We start from the raw sequence: 16,142 nt of genomic DNA, 5'->3' as shown, positions 1-16,142 counted from the left end.
TAGATGAATCTGTTTTATACTGAATTTTACTCTACAGTGATAAGTGTTAGAATGAGATTCTAGTGTAAAACAACTCAAATGTTAAAATTGAGGGGAGAGAGAACAGGAAACAATTTCTCTTTTGGTTAATAAGTTTTTCTTATTTGAAGTTCTTTCTGACTAGGCATGTAACAACCTGATAGTTACTCCAATTGGAAAATATCAAAAACTTTTTAACATTATCTGTAAAACTGCCAATGTTTAAAAGTAAAATGACCTATAATAACACAAATAGAGAGAAAATCACTTTTTTTTTGCCTAATGGTCTTTTACAGCAATGATATAGAAATTAGGGATATGATAATGAATTTTCCCAGCAACATAGTATTCTGAATGCCTTTTTTAATAGATTTGGTAGATTAAAACTATTAGCATGAAATTGTGTAAATATGTTTTTGAAATAAGTATAAAAAGGAGCAATAACAGTTTCTATTAAGTAAATGAGCATTTAAAATGTAAGCTTAAACTTTAGGGTATGAAGCATTTTTAATTTCGTCTTTCTAACTTTTGTGCCCAGTAGTCTCACACATATAGTAAATGCTTGCAGACTTGAATTAAAATGATATGATTTTACCTTTTTTTGCCTAAATGTGCAAATTAGCACACACTTTAGCTAGATATCAAAATTAAATATTTTATTTTTCAATCAGTGAGTACCTTCTATGTGCCCTGTGCTGTAAAAAGCACTGAGAATACAAAGACAAGAATAAAGCAGTTCCTACCCTCAAGAAGTGTTTACAGTCTGCTGAGGAGAAATCACAATGTCTTTTCTCAAATCCAATTTTCCTTCCTCTCAATCCTCAATTTTTTTTTTAACCTCCCTGCAGCACCTAACATTACTAACTACTTTCTCTCCAATTTGACACTCTCCTCTCTGGACTTTTGTGATGCTGATCTTTTGGTTTGCTTTGTTCTGTGTCCTTGTCCAGGGGTGGGGAACCTGCAATTTCCAGGGTATATATGGCCTTCTAGGGCCTTGGGTGTGGTTTTTGACTGAGTTCAAGTTTTACAGAACAAATCCTTTTATTAAGGGTATTTGTTCTATGAAGTTTGGATTCAGTCAAATGGTCGCACTTGAGGATCTAGAGGACTACATATGGCCTCAACTCCACAGGTTTCCCACCCCTCATCTTTGTCAGTTTCTTCTGCTGTATCATAATTTATATTCTGCCCCCTAAATGGGAATGCACCCCAAACCTCTGCCCTGGGCCCTTTCCTGTCCCCAATTCTCTTGGTGATCTCATCAGGTTCCATGGCTTCAAGGAACATTTTTATGCTCATGGCTCAGATCTATGTATCCAGTCCTGCATCACCATTTGCCTGTTGGACACTTCAAACTGGGATGTCCCAAAGGAAAATGTCCGAATCAGAGTTCATTATCTTTTCTGCCCAATTCTCTAACTTCCTTATTTCTATGAAGGGCACCAGGGCACCATCATTGCTCATGTCATCCAGGTTTACAACTTCAGCATCATCATCAACTCCTCACTAGCCCTCACTCTACATATTCAGTTGCCAGATACTGTAGTTTTTACCTCCACAACATCTCATATTCATCCCCTTTTCTTTAGTCACAGAGCCCTCATCCTTAGTTGAGTTCCCTTTCCCATCCACAATGGACTACTGCAATAGCCTCCTAATGGTTCTCCCTGTCTTGTTTGACTCCTCTACAATGCACCCTTCATGTGGCTGCCAGAGCAGGCTGTCACTCTGCTGCTCAACAGATTCCAAGGGCCACCTATCACCTCTAGGATACAATACAAACACCTCTGTTTGTCATTTAAAAATCTTTACAACCTGGCTCCAACCCAGTTTTTCTTAGTCTTATTGTATGTTGTTGTGCTTCACATTTTCTATGGTCCAGGGAAACTGCCTTCTTCCTGTTCTTTACACAAGACATGCCATCTTCCCTCCATTTTTCATATTTCTTAGTTCCTTCAAAGGTCAGTTGATATGTGCACATGCCATTTCCCCTGACAGAAAATGTGAGCAGGGTCTGTTTCATTTTCATCTTTGTACCCTCAATAACTTACATAGTAACAGGTACATAGTAGGTGTTTAATAGATGCTTGCTGATTGATGGACACATAAGTATACATGTAGATTACATGCAAAGAAAATACAAGGCATTTTGGGAAGATGCTTGCAACTTTGGGGAATGAGGAAAGGCCTCAGGGAGGAGACAGTAGCTAAGCTACTGTTTAAGGTAAATATAATAAGAGGTGCAGGTGTAATATAGCTAGATTTTCATTTGGGTTTCTATGTTCCTGGGAAAGTAGGGTTTAAATAATTTTTTTAATATATTATTTATAGTGAACTTTTTGGAACTGTAAGCAAATACATCTCTATTTCCATGACCATTTTCTATTAAAAATCAAATGCTTATATTCGATTTGGCATTATCTATAAAACCAGCTTTTAGCTAACACCTATGAATCTCATACACACTTCACAATTTTACCAAAAAAATCAACAATGCAATGAGATATTATGATGTTGATACTACCCTGGTTAAAATTTGAGGAAACAACTTTTATTAATTATTCATGATTTTCCAACTAGGATACATATGTAGGATTATTTTAAAGGGAGACAAAGGCTCAATGGTGATTCTAAAATTTTTTAAAATGTACCATTTAGCCTATTATGTTCAAAACATGTTAGGCTCACCAAATAAGACATAAAGTATACAATCTGATTTATATGCATAGAAGTAATTTCTAAAACTTACTGCCTTGAGTCCTTTCAAATAATAAATGAATTTAGTTTGATGAACCATCAATCACTTTTCACTATTATCATATTCCCCCACCCCTTGCTTTCCCTCTCTATTGTCCATTATATTCATATATCTTGGACCTTTGGATCCTAGATGGAGCTATGATAGAAGCTGAGATTTCCAATCAGAGGCAATTTAAGCAAGCACCATTATAGAGCGACAGAAATAACTTAATGATTTAGACCAAACTCCTTTTCAAAAAAATTGAATGTCACCTCTGCATTCTTTCACCGTGTGGGGAAAGAAATAAAGGCAGAGAACCAAGCGAATTCTTACAAGGTTAGAATATAGTAACACAAAAATTCATTTTATAAAACATATTCCTGTTTATACAGATTTACCACAAAACATTTCACATCCAAATACAGTTTATACACACATTACAGAAAGCTAGTTCATAGTACATGCTAGAGGTAGCACCTGTAGATACAGAAGGGCAGGCACGGAGGTGACAAAGATTCAGAGAAGGTGAAAATGATTGAGCACCAAGGAAAAACCAATTGTCAGCACGAACTAAATTCCCTCCAGGGAACAAAATTATTTTGCCCCATTTTTCCCAATGTGCTCCCATGAAGCAATTCAGTCAGTATAAGTTGATTTACTGTCTAAGCATGGCAATATATATATACATATATATATATAAAAAGGAAACTTATGCTTCAGCGTTTTTTAAATCTGCTTACCAACACTTTTCAGCTTCTCTTCAAGCAGTTTTAAAGTTTGCTGAATCGATGCTCCATCAGCTGGTGCTACATCTACGCACAACATCCCTAATAAGCCATCCAACTGCTGAGACAACTAAAGCAGAGGGACAGCAAAGAGATAACCCTGATGTAATCAGCATCTAATATGTTTCATGATTAATGAGGTATATATCTAATGCTGTAATAACTGCACTTGCAGTGACTAAGCAATTAAAAGACAAGTAAGAGCAATTAGAGCACATCACCCCAAACACAGAATACACAGATGCATGCACTGGGAAAACATATTGGTATTTCCAGGTCAGCAGTAGGTAAAAAGTTACTGAGGCTCAGACTTCAATTTTTATTATATTAGAATGTAAACATAACATAGTCATAATGAAATATTTCTTTTGTGTTGAGACCTATACTTGAAAATTTAAAAAAAAAATCTTGCATGCAGGACACATATAAAAATGCCTCCTTCTCCCCCACCCAAGAGACTTTGATCCAATGGCATCAACTGGATATTATGGAGTGTACAAGAATTAAAGGGGGGGGGGAAGAAATAGCAGGCACAGAAACCAGCATAAATTATGTGTATGCCTGCATGTACGGTGTCTGAGGATGAAAAACCATGAAAAGACTTACATCTTGAGCAACACCATGAAATTCAAGAGCTGCTTGTAACAGATTTTGCCTGAACTCCAGCTGACTAGCCTGGCGATAACAAACATCACTGAGCTGTTGTTGTAGGGATTTCAATTCAACAAGATCCTCCTCATCTCCAGCATTCAGAAGTGCTGCAATTTGCTGATTCAGCTCCACATACACTGCAAACCATTCCTGCAAATAAGAAGTTATAACTGAAATTAAGCATTAACTGTTGAAAGATTATACTTTTCTGTGACAAATACTCTCAAAATAATGAAAAATTTTTAAGGGGAGAGGAAATCCACATGGAGGAAGAAAGGTTGACTACTTAATTAGGTTGACTAATGCATTAGACAATATGTTCCCATGTAAAGCTGGACTCTGAAAGATGTTTTAAATGTGGTCCATTGTATTCTTACACACCTAAATTACATTTCTAGTAGAATTTATCATGGAATCACCTGTAGTACATATGTTAATACTGCACAGTAATAGGATGAATCAGAAATATTTATGAAAAGAAAATATAGGGGCAGCTAGGTGGCACAGTGGATAGAGCACCAGCCCTAGATTCAGGAGGACCTGAGTTCAAATCCGGCCTCAGACATATAACACTTACTATCTGTGTGACCCTGGGCAAGTCACTTAACCCCACTGCCTAACTAAAAAAAAAAAAAAGAAAATACATCCATTTATAGGCTACAATGTTCTAGAATCACGGCTACAAGAGATGGGAGAGAACCTTAAGACTCATCTTAGACCAATACTCCTTCTGCTCTCTCCCTCCTCCCCCCCAAGTGAGGCTCAGGGAGATGTAGAAACTTTCCAACAAGGTAATTAAGAATAGCAAGGGCTATTCTTAAGGTGGAAGAGGCTAAAGTATCCAATGTATAGTAAGACTCAATTAATAATTTATGTGGATTTTTTTAGTCCTCTAGAGAAGTCACACGATCATTTCTGAGTAAAGGAGGGACTGGAAGGTGAGGGAAATCTGGGATCTTTTTGTTTTAGTTTGCCATTTCTAAACAGGAAATACTGGAAGTACTGACCTTCTTAACATCTAAACTTCAAGTAACGTATACTGGTTTTGAGGTATCAGTGACCAAGGAGCTAGAAAAAAATAGGCTAATTCCTTGAAGTGATCAAAATATTGGCTACATGTACACATCTGAAACAAAATCAAAATGGTATACCTTAGCTGTTTACTATTCTTCTGTGGAGCTGATACCCTGCCAAAATTGAGAACGCTTCTGAATACCTTCACTGTTTCTCATAACCTGTAAATGCCCGAAATGGGGGGATGTTCCTAATTTTCATTAATTACCTAATTTTCATTAAACAAAAAAGAGCTGGCCTTGGAGTGAGAAGACCTGGTTTTGAGTCCTGGCTCTTATTCTGGCTATATATCCTTAAACAACTGCTTTTACCATGCTGAACACTGGTGTCCACACCTATAAAAAAGGGATGGCAATGATTACACTACCTACCTTATGGATTTGTTTGCAGGAAAGAGCTTTGTAAATCTTAAAGAACAACGGACATGGGAAAACTGGAACATGCCAACAGTATGGCAGAAACTAGGCACAGATCAACATCTTACACCGTATACCAAGATAAGGTCAAAATGGGTATGTGATTTAAATATGAAGGATGGCACTATCAGCAAATTAGAAGAGCAAGGAATAGTTTACCTGTTAGATCTATGGAAAAGGGAAGAATTTATGACCAAATAAGAGATAGAGAGCATTACTAAATGTAAAATGGATAATTTTAATCCTATTAAATTTAAAAGTTTTTACACAAACCAAACCAATACAACCAAGATTAGAAGGAAAGCAGAAAGCTGGGAAACAATTTTTATACCATGTGTCTCTGATAAATGAAGGCCTTATTTCTCAAATACATAGAGAGCTGAGTCAAATTTATAAAAACAAGAGCCATTCCCCAACTGATAAATGGTCAAAGGTCGTCAACAGGCAGTTTTCAGATGAGGAAAGCATGAATTCTCCAATGCTCAAAAAACTTTTTTTTTAAATCTATGAAAGTACTTTGATGGCCTTGAGAAAAAAAGGTATAATACTAAATAATTGGGTAAATTTCAAAATCAAAGTTATTTTGTTGGCCACTGGTAAGCTAATAATTACTATTACATATTAATGCTATGTGATATATGCTAAGTTAATAATGATTATATTAATATTAATTAATAATGTTATAAGCTAACACTAATCTGAGATGAGACCAAGGGCACTTTTCCTTATATTGATATACCTTCTTCCCCTAAAACTCCTAATAGGATTAAAAGTAAAATACAATGGCATTCCTCTGTATACTACACAGAGATAAACATAGTGCCTTGTATATAGCAGGTGCTCAGCAAATACTTAGTAGCCACTTGAAATCCCAATTCACATATTTCTTGATGTCAATGTTCTTAAATTTTGTATTATTTACAGTAATAGGTTTATTTTTATATTCACTTTGAAACCATATGTAACTACAGGATTACATATCTATGTCCAAGTCAACTGGTGGCATGGCAATTCAGTAATCAATAAAATGCAAATTGTATGAAGTCAAGGATCAAAGCCTTATCTATCTTTTTATTTCTTTCAGTACCCACAGCATTCTGCAAATGGTAGGTGCTTAAAATGTATTTATTGAATAAATTTTATTAATGTAGGCAGCTATCAGATTCAAAGGAAAAAAAGACAAAACTCTTACTGCCTTGTTTCCCATTAGACTCTTGAAAAAGTACACAAAGACAGAAGTTCAATTTGATTGATTTAATATTGTGAATAAGAAGGACACTTGAAGCTAGGGAGAGCAAGCTAGGAAAGAAGCAGCTACTGCTCCAAAATGGGCCACCAACAGCCATAAAAGTAAAATAAGAAGAACCCACAGCATTATTCACAAGGGAGGCAACCAAACCATTTAAAACTCATTATGTAGTTTTAACACTGAGTTAGGTAGTACTGTATGAGCTCAGTTAAAATAGAAAATAAAAATGAAGACCATAGTAAAAACCAACTACAAAAATCTGTTCCTATGGGTACTGCAGGATTACCTTGTGATTTCCATATTTATACTCCAATTGATGGATCTCAGTATCATACAGACTTGCCCTTTTAAAAATTATATTGTTGCATCATGCTCTCTCTTATGATTCACTCTAAGATCTTTTTCAGCTGTGCCCACACAATGCCAACTATTTGTTATCTTTTGATGGCACTATATGTTTTCCTTAAAGAGTAATTATTCTACTACCACAGTCACTAATATCTTTTTCCTTGATTTTAAGAGCCATTTTGGAATCCTCATCTTAACTAGAAATGAAGATGCATAAGGTAGCACACTGTCAATATGTTCAATAAAGATATGTTTCATTCTTAATAGAGACTAGAGTGTCTGAAAATTATTGCTGGAACATATGCAATTGTTCATTGTAAGTCAAAAGGTCCAAGATAGTAAGGACAGCATGTGATTTAAGGAAAATGGAATAATTCTAACTCTACCTTCTGGGAAAACCCAAAGTATCAGGTCAACACAGGCTGTCCAGTATTCAGACTCAACTCTAAGCCTCTGTCTCTAAATTCTTTATGCTTTATTCCCAAAAAAGCCAAAGCTGGCTTAAAATCTTGCATGAGATTTCTGCTTCTGTTAGGCCCTTTCTGTCTGCCCATAACTATTTACACACACATTATGGGAGTTCTCTCCTAAGGGGTTGTCTGTAAATACAAAAAGATAGTAGCACCTGGGTCACTATTTTCCTTGTTTTAATATAAAGCAGGATTGCTCGTGCTCTTTCAAGGATTTTTTTGTACAGAGGGAATTCCAGCCCTTTTTGTTGATTAATTGCTGGGACTGATTTGTCTTTTTTTCTCTGTCATTAGAACAATTAATTCTGTTATTCAGGGCTTGATTACCATTGTTTTTCAAGCTCATTAACCTTTCTCAATTTCATCCAGAAATTGGATGACTAAATATTCCTCATATGGTTAGTGAGTTATACAATTCAACCAACCATTATATATGAATATACAGATCATAGAAAATAAGAGTCCAAGGTCTTTAGACCTCAAACTAGCTTCTGATCCCAAATTTTAAAACCTAGTTCCAAAATAAAATTTCTAACAATTGCTTCCCTCGTTCCTTACTTACACCTTCCAATTTCTGCCTTTTCAGTAATGGAAGAGAAGGATACCCTATTATAATGCTAGTCCCTAAGTAAAATAAGATGGATTAATCTTGAATTCCATTGAAGAATATTTAGTTGTTGAAGTAACAAAAGCATGCCATTAAAACATAGTCAGCAACTATAATGTCCCTTGGAATAGACAGTATTATAGAAAGACTTCAACAATGACACAAAATGAAGTTTTTACAAGTTGACATAAAACCAAAACAAAAGGAGAAAGGAGAAGGAAAAAAATCTTATGAAAACCAAGCTCAGAATTTAAGTTTTCAATTAAAAGTCTCCATAGTCCACATTTACTAGCTGAGCAAGCAATGATCAATTCATTTTAAAACTACTCCATAAAAACTGTGAAAATTAAAGCTTACATTAGCTATTGGGATTTGGAGCAATTATGCAATTACACTGTTTAATCAACATTTTTTTTCAGCTGGATGACTAGTATGACAGGTCAGATAAGGCACAATTCAGACAGCAGAACTAGATGATATTCAATTTGACTTATGAAATAAAACTACCGTCAATCAAGCAATTAACAAACTTTTATTAAGTGACTACTATGTGCCAGGCAATGAGCTATTTGTTGAAGATACAAAGACAAAAAGCAAACAATACCTGCTCTGTAGGAGCTAATATTCTCTCAGGGATACTGCATGTACATGTATAGTTATATTTAAATATTTATAAAATAAATACAAGATAATTTGGGGTGGAAGGCACTAGCAATCATAATAGGAAGGCGGGACAGCCTAGGTAAAGACATGGAGACAATAAGTGGTATGTTATATAGGAAAAATAGCAAAACAGCCAATTTCCCTGAACCAGAGTATGTGAAAGGTAGTATTCTGTACTGTATTATAAAGGTATGAAAGTGGGATGGAATCCATTTGTGAAGGACTCCTGAAGGCAACAGGGAGTTACTGGGATTTTTTGAGCATGGGAGTGACAAGCTAAGACCTGTGCTATAAGAAACTAACTTTAGCAGCTGAATAAGAGAGGAGGAGACAGACTTGAAGTAGAGATTACAGTTAAGCTATTTTGATAGTCTAGGTATGAAGTGTTAAGAGACTGAATTAGTGATAGCTATATGTGTGGGGAGAAGGGAGTGAAAGTACTGTGAGAGATTCAATACGACTTGACAATTGAAAAGATATGAGAGGTGACGATGAGTAAAAAGTTGAGAGTGACTTTAAGGATGTAAACCTGGGTAACTGGAAGAAAGGTGGTGTCCTGGACAGAAACAGGAAAATGAGAAAAAGAGGTGGGAATTTGGGGATGGGGGATGGTAGAGATTGCTTTGGACATACTGAGTTTGAGAATTCAGTGTTGAAATACCCAATAGGAAATTGTGATTTAAACCTGGTGCTCAGAAGAAGGATTGAATCCTTGGGAAGTGATGAGTAACCAAGAGAGAGAGTGTAGAAGGAGAAAAAAAGAGGGAACAAAGAAGAGCTTCAGCTGAATGATAAGGCTGAAAGCCAAAGTGTAAGGGGTTGGGAATTCAGAGAAAATTATGGAAAATAAAAATGTTGAGTTTTTTTAAAACAAAAAATAGGAAAGCTCAGTTCTAAGTCTCATAGAATATTAAATACCCTTAGATTTTTAAAAGAAAAATTGAAGAAAACAAGATCTATCAAATACAGCGCTTTCTCTTCATTCTCTGAGAGTTAAAATCCTATTCATCTTCAACTTCCTCTATACATCCTTACCTAACCATCCCAACCTTAAATGATCTCCTCCTCTAAAACTTAATTATTTACTGCATTTGTGCAATTAATTTGTAAATTAATCATGAAATATCTACTGTTGTCTTAGGTTAGAGAACCATAAATTTAAAATGGAAAGGGACTTCATATTCCATCTAGTCAAATCTCTTTTTACAGATGTGGAGTTGAGGTGGGGAGGGTTAATGACTTGTCTGCCAAGATCACACAGGTAGAAAGCACTAGAGACAGCATCTGAACTCAGGTCCTCTGACGACACAGCCTGAACTCTCCACTATACCAGGTTGCCAGCCCTGTACCTTCATTTCAGTGCAATACTCATACACTTATTCAGAGCCTACTTATATACTGTAGATTTTGGTCTCTTAGCCTGTTTCTTGACCATCTAGACAAGCGACCTGAATAGAGGAAATGTTCAATAAATGACCAAGTTCCAAGGACAGACAGGCACAAATAAGTGGTGATCTGCATCATTGGACAGAATCCCACATCAATGAAAGCACATATCCATATATAATTATTTCACTGTACTAAATGATTCTGTGGTGGAAGAGACTACAAACCTAGAGTTTGCATTATGATATAAGAAGTGTAAAAATATATTTAGAGAAGGAAAAATGTCACTAGTCCATAAAATTCAACCTTACGACAAAGTGGAAACATATTTTAAAATGTGTTCATTTGTTCCTATTCACTTCAGTATACATTTAAGCTCCTGCCCACCAAAAAACCCTCCCAGCATCTAACTAGAAGGAACCCTGGGAATCATTGAGTCTAACACCTTCATTTTACAAAGGGGAACAGTGACATTCCAGAGAAGGATGGTGACGAGTCTCTGGTCTAAAGTCATAGAGGGCAGCTTATTCAATTCTCAATAAATCTGAAGTAGAACAAATGACACACATACACCTCATACTCATAAACTGCTAGAGCTAGAGAGGAACTGAGACACTGCCTGGCCCAACTTCCTCATTTTAAAGAGGAAAAGACAAGGGCTCATGCTTAGTATCAGAACGAGGACTAGAACCCTGGTTTCCTTACTTATAGTCCATTTCTCTTTCATCCAAGCTTCGGAAATTTGGTTCCTTTGGGGATGCAATGAAAGAGAAGGGAGGGGGCCCCTTTTTTTTTTTTGGAGAGGCAATTGGGGTTAAGTGACTTGCCCAAGGTCACAGAACTAGTAAATATCAAGTGTCTGAGGCCAGATTTGAACTCAGGTCCTCCTGACTCCAAGGCCGGGAGCTTTATCCACTTTATCCACTGCATCAGCTAGGGGGCCCTTTCTAAATAATGACCTGGTCTGATGACTCCCGACTAAAAGAAGTGTGTTTCCTTTCAAGTACACCTTTGTCCCCAAGGTTTCCAATCCCTTCTAAGCCCTTTCCTATGTTCCAAGGACAGGAAAGTTTGAGAAGCTGGGGAGGGTAAAACTTCAAATAAGAGATGAAGCACTGTTGCCTTTCTGGTCTTCCTCTTTCTGAGTTCATCTCCCCTGGGAGATCATGGGAAAGGAGCCATTTCCCAGCCTGCCCCTGCTGCCAGGGCTCTTAGCACCTGAGCAATGGTTAATACTGTTGGCTCTTAGGGGACTACCTTGCTGAGCCAACGCCAGAGAGAGACTATCCTTCCCACCCTTGGGTTGCGTCACCAGAACTTAGAACCCTTAAGCTTTGGTCTCTATCATCTCTTTCACACTGTCCAATCCCATCTGGCAATCTACCCTGAGAATCTTGTCTACTATAACTCCCTATTACTCATCTGGAATCATATCCCTCCAGACTTGAATCTTGAGGGACAGAGCTTTGATCTCCACCATAGGACTGAGTGATAATTGACCCTTTGGTAGGAGCTGAAATGATTTTGTAGGGACAGAAACTAAGGTGCTGGAAAGGTATGGGGAAAAGCCATTGGCTTCCTATATACATTGCTGAGATCTGGGTTGTGTCTTTGCCCCCTGTATAGTCATAGGAGCTTCTTCCTTTCACTGTCATCTCCACATCTTCTCTTCCATTCTCCTTTCTCCTCAACAGCCTGACCCAGAGTTTTATACCTCAAGAGTTGCTCTGGCTATGGGCCCTTACTTTGAGGGTTGCGGAGGCTGTTCTGGCTTCAGGACCACTACTGATATAAAAAGCCTAGAATAATAATGGCTATTCCATTTCTCCAGAGCCTCACACGCTTTTCTGGGATTCAAGACTTTCCTGAGTTCAAGACTTGATGATTAAGAAGGAGAGTTATCTTGATTCCTTGTGACTCCTTGTAACTCCTTTTACCTTGTAAAAGAACGTGTGTTCTTTTAATTCCTAACTGCAATTTAATTTCTAATTGCAATTTTTTTGTTCTTTGAGTGCTTCACTGTATTTTAATGCTCCAGCCTGAATCACTGGATTGGCCTAGCTTAGGCCTCCATTATACTCAGCAAGTTCCAGACTATGTTTCATATCTTGCTATTTATCTTGCCACTGGTTTGGAGCTCCTCCGCATCTTCTTTACCTCTTGCTCTGGAACAGGAATCAAATTTGCATTGCTATTGCTTATGGAAAGGGTGTGATCACCAACTGCCCCATGACTCTGACTCCCAAGACTCTCCAGACTATTACTTCCCCTATATAGATATCTCCCCCTATTAGAACTTAAATTCCTTGGGGGCAGGGGCTGTCTCACTTTTATATTTGTACCCCAATGCCTGGCACAGTGCCTAGCATATAGCAAGTATTTAATTAAAGATCTGATTGACTGATTCATTACTTGAGAAATCCTGTGGAGGTGTACACTCCTATCCACATTCTCAGCAATTTGTTAGACTGTGCCCCACTACAGCTTTATCGACTCTAATCCCACCTCCTTTCTTAGAGATTACAAATAACATTAGAGGCCCCCCACAATTCAGTTGCACCAGGAAACAGATAATATAAATACAAATTACAGATAATCCACACATCCCATTTCAACTAATTTGTTACAAGGTTGATCAATCAAATCTTCTATGAGAACTTCTAAGGTGATTAAAAACAGACTGGTTTGAATTTTACTTCTACCATTTTCCTTTGGTCATTCTTACATAAAAGTGTTAATGAGAAATAATATAGCTAAAACAACAACAAAAAACAACAGGACTAGTTTACCTATGCACTAGGTAAAATAGCCTCTGGATAGTCAATAGTTATCTCTAGCTCACTTTTTAAAAGGTTGCTAATGTTCAATATTCTAATTAATATTTATTAAGCATCTACAGTGAGTTCTTCATAGATTATGCTTGGGGGGTAAGATTAATTTTCATTGATGTCGGGTGTTCCTTTTTTGCTGAATTCAACTAAGTATCTATCACTTGAAGAAACTGACTATACTATACTAAACTTTTATAAATACTATTTGAATTATCCCTTTACATTTTCAAATGTGAACTCCCCAAGCCTGTATGGAAGAAAATCTTTTGACCTCTTCTATGTTCTGCCCACCCTGAAAACCTCTGTGTGACCACAGCTTTGATGTTATTTCATAATTCTTTCCCAAAAGCACATAGGACCGAGGAGTTCATGTGCAGTGCTGTTCTTTTCCCCATGAACACATAGAAGGCTCTCATTGGGAGCTTTATTGAGTCCAATATCTGACTGAAGACTAGGCTCCTAATTTTTTCAGGACTATTACTCATTCTGTTTTCATTTTATATTTTTTGAGGACAGAAGAATTATCATTGTATCTTTGAAAAGAGTAAAATAGACTACAATTGTGAAGAACTATGTAATTAGAACTATGTTAGAAACAATAAAGATAAAGCTATCTATTGAGTAGGTTATCAAAAGAGTACCCACATTTCCCTTTATGATAACCGTTAAATCACTGACCATGTGATTTATGGGTATTTGTCATTAAAATAAGTAGTTCACAACTAATTATGTATAATAAGTTACATTGCAATTTGAAGGGAAAAAAATCTCACACTGTGCTGACTTTCAATCTCTTCATGTTTCTGCTGCAAGGCTTGTGAAGCTCTGATTGAATCACCTATTCCCCATTGTGTCCTCAGCTGTTCTGATCCAGGTCCTTCAAGCCAGTTTACAACCTACAAATAAAATATACGTCTTAGGATGATCAAAAGCTTTAAAAAAGACTTCTCTAATGATTTTCTTCCAAGAGTCTCTAAAATTCATTTCACAGTCAGTAAAAACATACATGTACTTCAGAACTACCAAGATATATTAGTGACATGGCTTTTAACATTTGCCTTGGGAGGGGGTGACTTTTGATAAACTTCAGGTTGTCAGTATAGCTGAGAATACAATAGGATGAAAGGAATTGAGAATCCTTGTTTGTTACTTCATATGTGTAATATAAAAGATGTATTTGTCTTGAAAAGAGAGAAATACAGAAATATAGGAACTTTTACCGCAAGCAACCTTAGACCATCTAGTCCAACCTTCTCATTTTCCAGAAGAAGAAACTGAGCCCAGAGAGGTTAAATAAATTTCCCAAAGTCACACATTACTTGTAGAGTTTAACTCTAGAAGTCAGGTGTTATGAGGCTTGCAATCTATTAGTAAATTAACCTGAATCACTGATTAAATTATCATAAACATGTAAATGACATGAAAAGAAGCTCCTTCGTTAGGGAGACAAAATATAATCATCCAATAATATCAATTATATAGATAGCTATGATTGTTACAAAAACAATAAACATTAAGACATTCTTGTCATAGAATTATGCTAACAGGCACAAAATTAATTAGTTTCATGGACATGAATTAATTATTTATAACCACTATTGCTGTACTTAGGGTAGCTACCACCTGGTGAAAAGTAGTATCTTTTTAACATAATGAAATTCTAGTGATTAGACTTATATTAAAACTGTAAGTAGTAGAGACATAAAATATATATCTTCTAAATTTTTATGTTAAAATATACCTGCTCATTAACTAAACTGTTCGTGTACCTTTACCTTCTGCTTTATTAATTATAGGTAAAAATTATGTTTAGTGCTATGAATATAGAGGAGGAAGTCTCTTTTCCATTACTGCAGACTTAATGGTTAACATAAGAATAAGTAGATGACAAATGTCATTCTCTAAGAGATAAGCGGTCAAAGGATATGAACAAAGTTTAAGAAAAATTGCCAAGTACTAACAACCCACACTAAATTTTTACCTCAAACTTTGAAAATTGGCAAAGATGACAAAAAATGGGACTAGTCACTGTTGGAGGGGTTATGGGAAGATAGGTTCTCTAGTGCATTGTTGGAGTTATGAATTACAGCTACTCTGGAAAGCAATTTGGAATTATGCAAATAAAGTGACTAAAGTGTTCATAACCTTTTAACCCAGAGATTATTCCATTACTAGGTTAAACCTAAGGAGACCATAAGTAAGAACAAAATCCTTATTTACACCAAAATATTTATAGCAGTACTTTTTGCAATAGCAAAGAACTGGAAACAAAGTAGATGCCATCAATTGGGGAATGGCAAAACAAATTGTTACATAAATGTAATGGAATATTATTGTGCTGCAAAGAATGACAAATGTGATGAATACAAAGAAGTATGAACAGATTTACATGAACTGATGAAGAATGAAGTAGAGCCAAGAAAACTATACACAATGACTACAACATAAAAAGAACCACAAAAAAATGATAAGTAATGTTGCAAAATTATAAAAAATTATCAGAGCTCAAAAAAAGTTTGAAGAGAAACTCTCATCTCACCCCTTTGCAGAAGTAAAAGTAAAAGCTGAACTAAAGCAACTGGAAAATTAAGCTCATTAACAATCTGCTATATATTGGGGGCTTTTATTAAAAATAAAGATTAATATGATATGAACCACTTAAACTTCAATTTTAGAATACTCCAGAAAAAATGAAATGATTGTATCTTATATCCAGGTCAAAAAAATCATGAAAATTACATAAGAAACTACCAACTGTATAGAATATTAAAAGAGTTCAATGCTTACTTGTTTAAAAAAATCAAAATTTCAAAGTAGCATAGGAAACAATTAAATGACTACATAGTTCTTTCTATGCTATGATTTAATTCACTTACTATGCACAGCACTAGTAACGCAAAC

General features: G+C 35.9%; 1 protein-coding gene across 3 annotated transcripts in view; it reads right to left on the bottom strand.

Annotated features, from left to right (window-relative positions):
- Window positions 1–16,142, bottom strand: part of SESTD1 (SEC14 and spectrin domain containing 1) — a 121,964-nt gene that overhangs the window by 18,165 nt on the left and 87,657 nt on the right. For all 3 annotated transcript variants that reach the window (XM_078146956.1, XM_020991068.2, XM_078146955.1), the window contains 3 exons: window positions 14,015–14,137; window positions 4,153–4,347; window positions 3,502–3,616 (listed from right to left, as the gene is read on the bottom strand). In XM_078146956.1, the coding sequence (XP_078003082.1) occupies window positions 3,502–3,616; window positions 4,153–4,347; window positions 14,015–14,137 (433 nt within the window). The remainder of the gene's footprint in view (window positions 1–3,501; window positions 3,617–4,152; window positions 4,348–14,014; window positions 14,138–16,142) is intronic.

Source organism: Phascolarctos cinereus, unplaced genomic scaffold (assembly GCF_003287225.1).
Source record: "Phascolarctos cinereus isolate Bilbo 61053 unplaced genomic scaffold, phaCin_HiC Scaffold_726;HRSCAF=1367, whole genome shotgun sequence".
Classification (NCBI taxonomy): Eukaryota; Metazoa; Chordata; class Mammalia; order Diprotodontia; family Phascolarctidae; genus Phascolarctos; species Phascolarctos cinereus.
The sequence above is the reverse complement of the archived record's forward strand: the minus strand, read 5'-3'. Positions and strand labels throughout refer to the sequence as shown.